A 13180-nucleotide genomic window follows, 5' to 3' on the forward strand; every position below is an offset into this window, starting at 1 on the left:
TAATACCAAGTATCAAAAGCAAAAACACCAAACCATCTTAATTAAATAATACAAAAGGCAAATTAGTAATGTGTTTTTGTATCCACTTGTCATATGACACTCAAGCATCTGTGCCTATAGGCCTATTAATCCATATGCAATTTATAAATTACGCATAAAAAATTTCGGCCATACCAACTGCATTCCGCGAATCATATATATTTAAATAATTAAATCAAAATCTCTTTGGCTGCTGTCAAGCATTATCAGTTTCAAATAAAACAGTGCCGCCATGTGGTTAATTGTATGTACTGCAATAATTTGAAATACCGGGAAGCAAGTGAATTTACATATTAAATAAAAGTGCCAAGTGAGACATGGATTAAGGGGGAGTCAGTGTCTAAATTGATTACCATGACATTTTTATTGACTATTTTCATCTTTGCAGTATTTACACAGAACATGGGTTTTATGGATTTGTGTCATTAAACATAACAAAAAGTTAGGCAAAAAGAAATTATATAATACTATAACAAATAAAATCTCAATTGCTACCAATTGCTTGAACTGTTGACTGCTGGTCTTGTTGAGGAGAGAAGTTAATTGGTTTTCGGTTTTCACTGAAGCCATATATCTTCCTCAGTGCCACTCGAGCGGCCTCCTCTTCAGCTAAAGCTAACGTTTCTCCTGGACCCTGAGCCAAAAGCTTCTTCTCACTGAATAAATGAAGTGAAATGAAAAAGTACATTATGATCATAATATTTGATGACAATATTTGATCACAAACATGAAATTGTGCATGGTGCCTGAAAAAGAGAGACACATACCTGTACAAGCCAACAAAGTACAGAGGAAGGACAGTGCTGGCTCCTGCAGCCCTTATGAGACGGGGCTCAGGAAGAGGAATATTTCTCTTTGTCAGCTCCTCTGTTAGAAGGCCCATAGGATTCACAACAGTCCATAAATCAAACAAGTCCCTTCCAATCATTTGAGTAATCAGGAAATCCTATGAAGTGAGAAAGAAGTAACAGAAGAATGGTCATTTAAAAAAAAAAAACACATACATGTTTGAAAGTGTACATAAATAGTGGCTGGCATATTGAAATACTTACCCTGAGGAAAAAGCCTGCTCGTTCTGCACCACTGCTCTGCTGTAGTGCTCCTATTATGGCCATGAAAGTAGAATAGAGGACCTCATCTGGAACAGGAAATTCTGCACTCATGGTGAGGTCTTCAATTCCTAATCTTCTGGAGACGTAGGTGACTGTGCGTACACCAGTGAGATGATCTACAACACTCTTCACCCCTTCATCTGGCAGACTGGGGAAGCTGGCCCTGCACCAGTCAGCTGCAAACATTTTGGTGAATGCTTCTCCTTTAGCACTAAGCTCGATATTATCTTTCAGTGTAAGAGCAGTCAACTCAGTGTCCACACCCAATCCTTGTCTTCTCTCACTCTCTGCTTTCAGATAACATGGATTGACAAAAGCCCTTTTTAGAAGCTCCAATGAGAAATTTTCATGCAGGCGGGTTTGGAAAGCATTGACCTCTGCATGGTAATCCCAGTTAGGTTTCTGTGAGCTGCAAAACATTACCCAAAATGTAAACATAACATACATAGTTATTTAATGTTTATTATTTCACAAATTAATGATTAATGATAACTGGACCTATATTTTTGTAGTGTTATGATTTAGGTTGCTGAGTGTTGAGTAAGAAAATTCTATAAGTAATTATAAATACTAACAAACGTACTGCTTTTGCTTGTATAAACTATAAGATGTTTTCGTGACAGGTGCTCTTGTGAATTGTGAATTGTCTGTGCAATCCCTCAGTCTTCCAGGTTTAAGTAAAAGAAAAATTTTAATCTGTCAACTGGATAACTGGTGGACACTTCCTTACATGAGCATACTGGCTAGCCCTATTATTTTCCTTGTTTAGGTTTAAGTCTGAGGAGTTGCAAATAGGAGATACATGATGTCTAAGGCCCCCATTCCTATTCAAAGAAATATTGTCTTTCCTAACATAAATAGCTTTTTTAACTCCCCTCTCAAACCATTTCTTTTCTTTGGCTAACATCTGTACCTTACAATCTTCAAAAGTGTGGTCCAATGTGATATAAACACTGTCCACCGGTAATCTGAACAGAACTGAAGAAGTGGCTTGGATTAGCAGCGAAATGTCTTCACTCTTACAACTTTTTGTCCATCTGAGTGTTTGTTATTATAATGATAATAATATTCAAAAGACGTTACATACGGGTTTAAGCATTGTATGTAGCATAAAGCATAAAAAAACAACAACACACAAGCTAAACTCCAAACCTGTCAAGATGATGCTCGTCTTATGATCTGTAGGCTTTATCTTTTGCGCTTTACTAAGTTCGTGTTGACAGTCACATTTGGCAAAACAGAAATATACCATAGGCCTATAACAATACATGAAAAATGTGCATAGACTGAAAATAAAGTCCCTGCAGCAATGGCCTTGAAATGCTCTCTCTGCGAAATAGCCTGTTAGCATACCGTGGTTTAGGCGGCGGAGGTCCTTCAAGCTTCAGCTTTTTCGCCATCAGATAAACATAAGTTTTCATCCATCGCTTTTTCCCCCTCACGTGAGTCAGAGTGACATTCCTGCACGCATTTTGACAGTGGATTCCTAACGTTAGTGCTGCACGATTGAGTAAAAATCCTGTAGCCATGTTGCTCGCTGACAGCGAAGTGCAACAGCTAAACGTGTCCGACTGGCAACAAAAACCTCAGATGTTTAGTCCGAGTTGGGGTAACCATAGCAACAGACAACAACTGAAACTAACAAACTGGGCTAGTTTGGTAGTGTTTTTTATTGGATTCGCACGTAAGACACAAGGAATATTATTTAGCCAGTTACTTTTAAAAATGGGAGACGAAGTTGTAGTAAAACCTCAAATAGCAGAAGTGGATTTAAAATTACAATCGATTTCGAGTCAAAATATACCCAACACGGCACAAGAGAGTGGTGAATACAACATGGTAAAACAAGAGCAAAGCATGGACCAAGAAAAGAAGGAAAAAACTGGACCACGGCTTACCAAAAAGTTTCTTAAGGATCATTGCATGCAGCACAAACTTTACTCCACACCTTACCTGAATGACACCTTATACTTGCATTTCAAGGGCTTTTCAACCATTGAGAACTTGGAGGAATACACTGGACTCAAGTGTCTTTGGCTGGAGAGCAATGGTCTGCAACGGATTGAGAACTTGGATGCCCAGACTGACCTCCGCAGCCTTTTCCTTCAGCAAAACCTCATCTACAAGTTGGAAAATCTGGATCACCTCAAGAAGCTTTGCACTTTGAATGTCTCCAACAATTTCATCCAAACCATAGAGAACATCTCCTCTCTTCCAGACCTCAGCACTCTTCAGATTGCTCACAATAAGCTTGAATCTTTAAAGGACATAAATCACCTCACTGAATGCCTGGCCATAAGCGTGCTGGACATGTCTCATAACTTGTTAAACGATCCTGAAATTCTCACCATACTGGAGACAATTCCAGATCTCCGAGTGCTGAATCTTATAGGCAATGAGGTGGTGAGGAAAATCCCAAATTATAGGAAAACGCTGATTGCGCGACTGAAACACCTCACCTTTCTGGATGATCGACCCGTGTTCCCCAAGGACAGGGCTTGTGCAGAAGCTTGGGCATCAGGGGGCTTGGAGGCAGAGCGCACAGAGAGGGAGCTGTGGGATTCCAGAGAAAGGAGGAAAATTCAAGAAGGCCTGGATGGAATGGTACTGCTACGGCAGAAGGCCTTGGAGAGAAAACGCCAACGTGAGCTACAAGAAGCGGGTATGGTGTGTTTAGTTGTTGTCCTAATAAAGAGAGCGAATTGGCACTTGAGATGGAGAGGTTGAGGAGGCTTATGGTCATGCAGCTTCAGATGCGGTGGGGTGGAGGAGGGTTGTGGTGTGTACTAGTGCTGAACAATTTGGGAAAGATATCTAGTTGTAATTTTTTAAAGTAAACGCATCCAGAGGAATCGACTAAAAGACTGAAATATGAAGTTAATACAAGAGTCACATGCATTTCAGAACATGTTTGCACAGATCTAAACTAGCAGATTTAAGGCAGAATAAGGTGTTTTGTTTGTGTATTGTGTATTTATTAGTGGAGGAAATTATGGTACTTCAACAATTGCATCAATTCACATTGCGATTTCAATTTGGATGGATGGATGATTGGTTGAGAGACAAAAATACAAGGCTGTGACTGGCTGAAAAAAGTATAGTTGACAGTAAAATGCATTGTCAATGAATTTAACAACTTTTTTTTTTTTTAGGAGAGACTGTGGATGTGGATGGAGTGGAGAACACACATGAGAATCAGCTATTGAGCTCGGAGCAAAGTGAAAAAGTAGAAGCATTTGTGCAAGACAGCCTGGACGCCCATGAAGAGATTTTACAGTGCCAAGAAGACAACCAGCAAGACATGAAACAATCTGAAGCCGAAGATGAAGTACAAGCAAGTGTGGAGGTCAATGAGCACCAGATGGAGAATGACGGCAAAGGCCAATTGGATAGCCTGACACAAATAGAAGAAGTGAATACTGAGAATTTGGCACAAAAAGATGAACAATTGGAGACTCACGATGTACTCAAACATCATCACTCAATCAATGTGGAAAAGGAAGGGAATGGAGAGAAGAATGAGAAGACACAGCCCCTCCTTCCAGGGTCTTTAGTCACAAAAATGCAAAATATTGATGATCTTGAAACCATCCACCTTTCAATAGACCAGCAATTGTACATAGATGATCTGCCAGATTTGGAGGAAGCAGAGCCTGAAGACTTCATCACAGTGTTGTCCTCACAGCCCATGTCCAAACCAAAAATAGTGGTGTTGTCTGATACTGAGGATGAGAAGTTTGGGTCAGTTGCTAGTTTTGAGCCGAGCAAAAATGAATTGCGAGGTGAACCAAAGGAAAAATCATTCGCACTGCTGGAGTTGGAATGTGTTGACACACCTGAACCACTATTGTTGCAAACCGAAAGTGTAACCAACAAAGCAAGCACCTGTCTGATTGAAGAGTTGGATTGAACATTAGAAGCAAGATTAACATGATTAGTTTTCAAAACACGTAAAATGGATATGATTTTCAACTATTTAAAATTGAAATAACATGTTTTTTTTAGACACATTGTTGAAAAAGCTTGAGGTACATTGTTCAAATGACAGAAATAAATATTAAAATTTATTCTTGTGGTGCTTTTTGAATATTTAAAAATACAGCTATTTAACAAAGATCGAAAAAAAACTTTGAGAGGAATTAACAGAGAAGACAACAGTACTTGTTTTTTGGTTTACTAAATGGTTTTACTTCTCCGATTCAACGTACAGCCCTGAAATAAATACATTTGTACACAATCACATTGCAGCTCCATAAATGTAATAGGGTATATTGTATAGGTTTATTGTTCTCTTGACTAAGTTCTTCCTGAAGAGCAGTGTCGCAATGCAAATATTTACAATTCAAATCTAGCCCAAAGCAAAGAATAGTATACATGTATAAAAAATAAAATAGGAATCAACTGAATGAACAAAAGGAGTAAAAAAATAAAACTGTACATTTTAAATAGTTGGATGTTTGGTGTGGTCAGCTCACAAAAGGCATTAGCGCCGTAGCCACACCCAGGTATTGACGAGCCAGAAAGCCACAGTGATGGAGTATAGGATCATCTCTCGCTTCACGCGCTCCTTGTTCTCCTCTTCTAACAGCTGCAGTCTCCGGTTCAACTTGATGAGCTGTAAATAAATAATGAGAGTTTATTTAAGACTTGAGTTTTTGATTAGAAAGCATATTAAAAGTACACGCAAAGTACTTGAATTTTGGGTTCATTTTATTATTTAGCGTTTTATTAGAATTAGAATGCATCAAAGTACAACAACAGTAGTATAGTACATTAGGGGTAATAATCTAGGGGTAATAATGGTAATAATGGACTCAGACTTGAACTTTAACAGCCACATCAAATCAATAACATGTGCAGCTTTTTACCATCTAAAAAACATTGCAAAAATCAAAGGTATACTGTCAAAGCCAGACTTAGAGAGACTTATCCATGCATTTGTCTCCAGTAGGTTAGACTACTGTAACGGCCTGCTCACTGGCCTCTCCAAACGAGCCTTAACACAGCTGCAGTACATCCAGAATGCTGCTGCTCGGGTCCTGACTAGAACCAGGAAGTATGAGCACATAAGTCCTGTGCTCAGGTCTCTGCACTGGCTTCCTGTAGCTCAAAGAATAGACTTTAAAGCAGCTCTGCTTGTGTATAAGTCTCTCCATGGCCTAAGTCCAAAGTATATCTCCGACATGTTAGTGCCATATGAACCATCTCGCAATTTGAGGACTTCAGGGATCGGCCTCCTGCTGGTGCCCAGAGTCAGGACTAAACATGGGGAATCAGCGTTTAAATTTTATGCAGCTAAAACTTGGAACAGTCTTCCTGAAGATGTGAGACAGGCCTCTACTTTGACAATGTTTAAATCCAGACTCAAAACAGTTCTGTTTAGCTGTGCATATGACTGACAGGTTTTTATTCTGCACTCTTCTCTTTTAATGTTGATTTTATGATGATTATTTGTGATTATTTATGCTTGATTTGTGTGATTTTAATGTCTTTCTTATTCTGTAAAGCACTTTGAATTACCTTGTGTACGAATTGTGCTATACAAATAAACTTGCCTTGCCTTGCCATTAATGAGATTGAACAAAACCAATTTTTAATTGTCAGAAAAACTAAGATGTTTTTGCATTGTAGCATGAATTTTATTTAGTGAACTAATTATCCTTGAAGAGCTTATTGGATTGAAGTAAAAAACAAACAAACAAACAAAAAAAACAGGTATGGGCATCATATATGATTGTTTATTACCTTACCATTTTTGTTAGAATGACCTTATGATAATGAAGGTTCACACTTTCAGTCTTCTGTGATTATTCAGTAGTTGTTCAATTAATATTTATTGTTTTGTATTGTTACTGTCTGTCTGTTTTTTGAATGGACCACGAGTCCGAAATAAAGATGAATTGAATTAATAAATCTTAATTACTTATTTCTGAAAAATAACTAACCTGTCTGCGTAGCGTTGCTGCATCCACCATAGTCAAGTCATCTGTACCGGCATCAAAAGAGGCTTCATAAGTGGACAGCGCAAGCCTTTGGGAAAAAAAAAAAGAGAGCAACAGGGAGTTAATATTTCATGCTCAGTCGTGACTTTCAGAGTATATGCTACACTACTGGAATGTGGACTGAAACGAGAATGAAATGTAAGACAGGATCAGGGATAAAATTAAGTCAGGGGAAGTTACCTGGACTCATGCAGGGGGTTGGAGCCTGAAGCTGTACCCCCTCGCAGTGATGGTGGCTGGCTGAAGAGGTGAGAGGAAGGGAAATAACAGAGTGGGGAAAAGTGAAGATAGGACAATGGAAAATGCATAGAGCTAATACAATTCTATACTGCAAGACCTAATTTCTGCTGACTCAAAGCTGGCTCTAAAATATGACTTATAAATAATCGATTGTATACTAAAATATATTCCGAAACAGCCTGTGTTTGAGCTCTATACAAATGGCCTGATTTGGAAGGTCACCTGTGTGGGCTCTCATCCAGAACCTCCAGGACCTGCTGGTAGGCCCGGCGAGTAGTGGACTGGATGAAAGAAAGAACACCACTAGCGCTGTACAGGTTGTGCTCTTCGTCAGCCATGGTTAGACAAGGGTTAGAAGGGTCAGTAGTAGCTGAGGAAGAGGAGGCTGGACTGCTTAGGGGCCATGGTTAAGAACAACCAGAGGAAGCCAAAAAAGAAAAAGAAGAGGAAAAAAGAAGGAGAGAAATAAGGAAAAGAATTGTCCTCTGCTTTGAGGATATTTGACATTCAAATTAGAGTAATAAAATGTCTCTAAACAACACCAATGCAAATTAGTTATTTGGTTAATTTATTGCTCTCAATATTAGTCATGACAGGCTGTATTTGAAATCTTCTTCAGTCACAAATTTGATGAGACACCAAACAGGTTTACAGAACACAGATGTGTGAATAAGTACAAAAGGGCACTTGTGAATAGTTATACTTACGCAGAGTCATTATGTGTTAGACCACTTGGACGCACGGACATGTTTTCACTGGCTGAACGCTCACGTCTCATTCTCCCTTGGTGACGCATCTAAAAGAATAATACAGGCTGGAGATTAGGCTTACTCGATAATACAAGGGTAAACATGCTTTTATCACATACTGTGTCATCAGTGTCTGGTGCTGCCCGTTGTTCATCCTCAAGGAAGTCTAGGGGCCGGTCACTCAGTGTGAGCACTCTGGGTGGAGTCTTTAGTGACAGGGTGTCAAATGGTGTAGACTGGATGAAGTCAAGGTCTCTGGTCCCAGAAAATGTTTTCTTACTGTTGTCTCCTGTATGAATACATGCACATGTAAACTGTGGTCTGAAATTCCAGTAAAATACAAAAAATGTCAATAATAAATTCATCTTCTTATTTTTTTTTTTTAAACAAAAACAAGAGCAATGTCCCAAGTCCTCTGTATTAATCTGTAGATGAGTGAGCATATCAGTTACATAACATAAATGCTCGTGCAATAAAAGTTTGACTTCTTGCTTACCAGTGACCACAATCCTATCTGGGACCTGCATGATGACACTGGAGTGCACATTCTGAGACCTCAGAGTAATGGGGTCATCATAGGCTTCTGGGGCCACTTTAAGCATCTCTGGGACGCGCATCCTTTGGCTGATTCCTTCAGTGTAGTCCAGCTCATACTGAATACGATTTATTTCTGCCATCTCTGATGTGGGGGAAGGGAATGCTGCTCCGTTCATTTCGGCTAAAGAGAGTAACAGGAAAATCAACAATAATTAGATAGAATGCTAATTAGATAAACTTGAATATTTACATAGTATTGAATACTGAAAAACAAATGATAGACACATGTTTGTAAAATAAACTTTATGCTTTCCCTTCTGCTCAAGGCACTGTTTGTGAATAGAAAAAGCTTGTGATCTAATCATAGGATGAGAATAGTGTCTTGTGACTTTACAAAATGCACAATGTCAACACCAGCAACATGTCTTAACTGTCACGACTACATTAATTACAAGTCATGACATTAGGCCAATAGTTTTGATCATTTTGGACCTATTACTAAAATAAAAATGAAACCAGTACGGGAGTACGCCGTTTAAACCTACAAACCACAAAACTGAGCCTTCTTTAGATGCGTAGACTTACCGTTTGGGATGCTGTGGCTGATCAGGGAAGATGATGATCTTTGATTTAATTGGAAACGGGTAGGTAAGGCAAACCGGAATAATAGGGATACAAGGGGATAAGAAATTATGAAGATAAAACCGTCAAAGATCTGTCAAACTACAAAACATATTTCGAAGCCGAGGTGCTGCTCTTTATGCTTTCTTTTTCTGGTATCTAAACAGGAAGATGGAAACTACAACAGGAAGTGACGTAACGGTTACGTACTTTTACGGCTTCAGTTCATTTTTTTAAATTATAAATATAATTTTAATCATAAGAAACGGTCTGACATCGATAAACTTAATATCTATATTATATGATGTATGCAAAAAAAATACATTGTTTCAGAAGAATCTAATCACGTCATCATCAAGTACTTTTAATCTACTTTACCAATTTAATATTTCATTTAATTGTAATTATTTTTTTTATTTTTTTCCAGCACGTAAGTCTATTTCTGTATTTTTCCTTTATGTTTTATCATGCAGAGATAAATTTGGTGTATTTTGTATAATCCATAGCCTAAACGTATTCTAAAGTTGCTTGCTTGCACACACTGGTCGTGGCCGTGGGGGGCTTGGAGCTGGCCCTGGGTAACTGTGGGTGGGTGGTGCGTAAAACTCCAAGCCATTCATGTTTGGAGCGATGCAGTTTCGCGGCCAGAGCCTTTACGCACGTCTCCTCTCAAGACATATCACTGCGCGTTGATTGCCTACTTTCAAGTGATGAATGGGGACCTAATTAACACGATGGTGTTTTTTGATGGGCATTGACAAACTGCATCTTGCTGTATTATTATCTGGTTAAAATATGATCCCGCACTTTTCGATTTTGTGTGTGATGACTTTAGGCACTTTGCACGTCGTGTCATCTCTGGAGCTGCAACCTGGCATGTAAGTAAATCTTATTTTGTTTAATTATTTGTGTTAATCTAAGTTGTCTTTGTGTTAATTTTAGTTGTCAAGCGTGTCCAAATAATTGTATTCATTTTAAACGTTTCCTAAGATCTGCCAATTTCTCTTTAACCCATGTAATTTTAACATTGTCCACAGGGCGTCACTCTTTCAGATCTCATGCATCTGTTTACAAGTTCCCCTATGGAATTAAAATCACATTACAATCATAGTCAGACAATGGTTTTACATTTTCAGTGCATTTTCCACGGTAATACAATTCACTTTACTCATTTCCACAGAGAGTACTTGCTCTAATTTACTCCAGGGTTCATTGTATTAAGTCCAGATGCTTGTAAAGAAGGATACCTGCGCTGACAACAAACAGGATGCAGACCTTAAATGCTGTGCAATTGAAAATGCCATGTTATAACAGTAAAACATAAGCCATGCCTGTTGTAAAACCATAATGAATCTATACGCCATGGTAAACCTTTCCCAATTAAATTAAATGGCAGAGGCGGTACAATTGTTTCCATTTAGCTCCATTCATTTTTTCTATATCATAATTGGTGTGTGAAGTCATAGCATTAAAAAAAGATGCAGTTAAGGTATGGAAATATAAACTGCAAAAGCTGCCACAAAGTTCTCAATAATCTTGCCAAAAAACCAAAGCATGACTAAAGAGTGCCAGTATCGCAGTGGGTTCATTATTCACCCACTAACTGGCAAAAGACATGTCACCCCAATGACCACTTCCAGTACATGAGCTGAACTGGCTGCCAAAACACACTACTGCAACACAATGTTTTACAATGAAATGTGTTAATTCATCTTTATTATCTACAATAAATGTGTTGGTGCAGGCCAAATGTATGTACCGACCAGGGGATGTCTGTGGTGGGCACCCGGCAGCCTTGTGTTCAGGCTTATACCCGATTGGTCAAAGTGTGGAAGCAGGGCTGCACTGGACATCAGTGGTGTGTGGGATATGAAAGGAGGTGAGAGCACTGTTCTACTGGAACTTTCATTCAAAATTATTGAGTGCTACCAAAATTTGACCTAAACATTGCTTTTACAGGACTACATACTACACAGGATATAGGCAGGTGTACAATATGAATGCCCACACAGTCTACAAGTGTTGCCCTGGTTGGAAACAGAAGAGTGATGAAATGGGTTGCCTGCACAGTAAGTAATGTTACATAAAATGAGCCATGCATTCAGTAAATCTGTAATCAAACTATAGAATCCACCGTTAATGCTTGCTTACACTATTGGCGTATCTTCTGAGGCAAAATGTGTGGTATACTACTGCAACAGCAATATTATTATTAAAAGTAGGAGTAACATGTTTATTAACTACTTTGCCTGCTGACACTGTTGGTATATCACTGCTTTTACTCAGTCATTACTACTACTGCTACTCCTACTAATATGACAACTACTACTATTACTATTACTGCTACCATTATTACTACTTAAATTCTTTTTTCTTTTTTTTGCAGGAGAATGTGATTCCCATACATGCTTTAACGGAGGACGGTGCACAGACAGTGGGGACCAGATCTGTCACTGTCCAGAGGGCTTCAAAGGAACACAATGCCAGTATGGTGAGTTTGCGTTTCAACCCCATGACAAGCCATTTTGCAAATCATATCAGTCTGCACTGCATTAAATTTGATTGACTTTAGTGCACTAGTTTAGACAACTGATGCCCCAAAGGAATACAAGGGAGTGCATATTGTTTGTTGAGATTTTTGTATGGGCATTTGCAGTTCAAAAGTAGTGCGGGCTTGCTGTGTTGTGGCTGGGCAAAGCGTCCCGGTGGGGGTCTTTTGGTTGTTAAAATGCTCTCTCAGGGGGAAACTTTGCTTTGAAGGCTGAAGTCAAGAGAGTGTTGTGGCTAAGTATGCACTCTGTAAAACTATATGGTAATTAAGGGTACGGGTTGCATTGAGATCATATGGTAGGGATGTAAAAGTTTGGTAAGATGCATGGGCTATATCGTTTCAGTATGTTCCTGAAAAAACTAGAGGCGAATGCTTTGTTTTTCAATCTGTTTTTATTTTAATTACCGTGCTACATTATTGGCAATTTGTAGGGGTATACAAAAATGTGGGAAAATTTGACAATCAGACTGCTCTGAATCCAAATTAGTGTAAGTGTATCTACGTCTGCCTTCCCTCCTTACTTTTGCTTAATATTGTACATCTAGAATACTTTTTGTGGTTTAAATCTGCTATTTGGTTTTTGTGTCAGTGACAAAAATTTGTTTCATTATTATCATTTATCATAAATATTTACTTTCAATACAGCGATGTATTGAAATTCAAAATGTGTTATCATGACAGGCATACATCTAATCTTTAGCGTTGGATTTGTTACATTTTTATTTATTTATCTATTGCAAAATATGTTGATTCTCAATGACCGATACACCCCAGATATGTGTAAGTCTCCTCTGCTAATGATCTCCCATAATTCTCATAAATGAAATCACAAGTACTTCAAACAAGTACTTCTATCGTATCAAACGGACCTGTAGAGAAAGTATAAACCTATTATAATGTTCTTTAATAGCCTAAGAAGTAGATTATAAAAGTGGTTTTGTTCAAGGTTTTGAGTGTCAGAATAAGTGCACATATCATTCTAAACTGAAGGAATTACATTTTTATAATTGATTCGAGTAATAAGGCCTTACTTTGCATCCTTTTTGAGTGTTCTGTTCATACTTGCATGGGGAGAACACAGTAAAAGTACACACTGCAGCAAGGATGAAAATGTGAGCCTAACAGTCCTAAAAATATTTGGCACATTAACATCTGACTTATAATTTTAAGTTAATGCAATTGGAAAGAAAAACAAAACATAGAGATTTTGTCACAGTGGAAAGAGAAAGAGTGGAAAGTTACTTCAATAACAATATCAGTCATAAGTAGGAGTAAAAGCATGCTGTTAGAAAAGTACAATTTCTTTAAAAAGTTACTCAAGTAAATGTA

The 13180-nt window shown here is 38.3% G+C and overlaps 4 protein-coding genes across 6 annotated transcripts in view; 2 read left to right on the plus strand and 2 right to left on the minus strand.

The window, feature by feature from the left end:
* Positions 1 to 381: 381 nt before the first annotated feature.
* mrpl44 (mitochondrial ribosomal protein L44) lies at positions 382 to 2715 on the minus strand. Its single transcript, XM_033976446.2, has 4 exons — positions 2505 to 2715; positions 1092 to 1560; positions 807 to 985; positions 382 to 695 (listed from the first exon to the last, which is right to left on the minus strand). Exons 1-4 carry the CDS (start codon positions 2678 to 2680, stop codon positions 524 to 526), a joined length of 996 nt encoding a protein of 331 aa, XP_033832337.1. The 5' UTR covers positions 2681 to 2715; the 3' UTR covers positions 382 to 523.
* Positions 2716 to 2987: 272 nt separating this feature from the next.
* dnaaf1 (dynein axonemal assembly factor 1) lies at positions 2988 to 5061 on the plus strand. Its single transcript, XM_033977492.2, has 2 exons — positions 2988 to 3813; positions 4304 to 5061. The coding sequence occupies exons 1-2, from the start codon at positions 2988 to 2990 to the stop codon at positions 5059 to 5061; spliced, it is 1584 nt and encodes a 527-aa protein (XP_033833383.2).
* A 352-nt stretch (positions 5062 to 5413) lies between these two features.
* mffa (mitochondrial fission factor a) lies at positions 5414 to 9468 on the minus strand. Of its 2 annotated transcripts, XM_033976443.2 has the most exons (7): positions 9265 to 9468; positions 8639 to 8860; positions 8262 to 8431; positions 8101 to 8189; positions 7334 to 7393; positions 7097 to 7181; positions 5414 to 5766 (listed from the first exon to the last, which is right to left on the minus strand). In XM_033976443.2, the coding sequence occupies exons 2-7, from the start codon at positions 8853 to 8855 to the stop codon at positions 5635 to 5637; spliced, it is 753 nt and encodes a 250-aa protein (XP_033832334.1). In that variant the 5' UTR covers positions 8856 to 8860; positions 9265 to 9468; the 3' UTR covers positions 5414 to 5634. The 2 variants fall into 2 exon arrangements, with proteins under 2 accessions (XP_033832334.1, XP_033832335.1); XM_033976444.2 differs by lacking the exon at positions 7334 to 7393.
* Positions 9469 to 9966: 498 nt separating this feature from the next.
* The window catches only part of megf6 (multiple EGF like domains 6), an 88746-nt gene continuing 85532 nt past the window's right edge, over positions 9967 to 13180 (plus strand). For both annotated transcript variants that reach the window (XM_055226252.1, XM_055226253.1), the window contains exons 1-4: positions 9967 to 10178; positions 11045 to 11179; positions 11260 to 11369; positions 11687 to 11791. In XM_055226252.1, the coding sequence (XP_055082227.1) occupies positions 10096 to 10178; positions 11045 to 11179; positions 11260 to 11369; positions 11687 to 11791 (433 nt within the window). In that variant the 5' untranslated portion in view covers positions 9967 to 10095. The remainder of the gene's footprint in view (positions 10179 to 11044; positions 11180 to 11259; positions 11370 to 11686; positions 11792 to 13180) is intronic.

The sequence above is a fragment of the Periophthalmus magnuspinnatus genome, chromosome 13 (genome assembly GCF_009829125.3).
Source record: "Periophthalmus magnuspinnatus isolate fPerMag1 chromosome 13, fPerMag1.2.pri, whole genome shotgun sequence".
NCBI lineage: Eukaryota > Metazoa > Chordata > Actinopteri > Gobiiformes > Gobiidae > Periophthalmus > Periophthalmus magnuspinnatus.

What these genes read in the sequence shown, in the direction of transcription:
- mrpl44 (XM_033976446.2), bottom strand. Translation starts at nt 2,680, where the DNA reads ATGGCTACAGGATTTTTACTCAATCGTGCAGCACTAACGTTAGGAATC. An exon ending in CCTCCGCCGCCTAAACCACG is followed by an intron (nt 1,561 to 2,504) that starts GTATGCTAACAG and finishes AATGTTTTGCAG; the next exon opens with CTCACAGAAACCTAACTGGG. An exon ending in GAGCAGGCTTTTTCCTCAGG is followed by an intron (nt 986 to 1,091) that starts GTAAGTATTTCA and finishes CTCACTTCATAG; the next exon opens with GATTTCCTGATTACTCAAAT.
- dnaaf1 (XM_033977492.2), top strand. Translation starts at nt 2,988, where the DNA reads ATGGTAAAACAAGAGCAAAGCATGGACCAAGAAAAGAAGGAAAAAACT. An exon ending in ACGTGAGCTACAAGAAGCGG is followed by an intron (nt 3,814 to 4,303) that starts GTATGGTGTGTT and finishes TTTTTTTTTTAG; the next exon opens with GAGAGACTGTGGATGTGGAT.
- mffa (XM_033976443.2), bottom strand. Translation starts at nt 8,855, where the DNA reads ATGAACGGAGCAGCATTCCCTTCCCCCACATCAGAGATGGCAGAAATA. An exon ending in AGATAGGATTGTGGTCACTG is followed by an intron (nt 8,432 to 8,638) that starts GTAAGCAAGAAG and finishes GTATTCATACAG; the next exon opens with GAGACAACAGTAAGAAAACA. An exon ending in CAGCAACGCTACGCAGACAG is followed by an intron (nt 5,767 to 7,096) that starts GTTAGTTATTTT and finishes ATTTATTTACAG; the next exon opens with CTCATCAAGTTGAACCGGAG.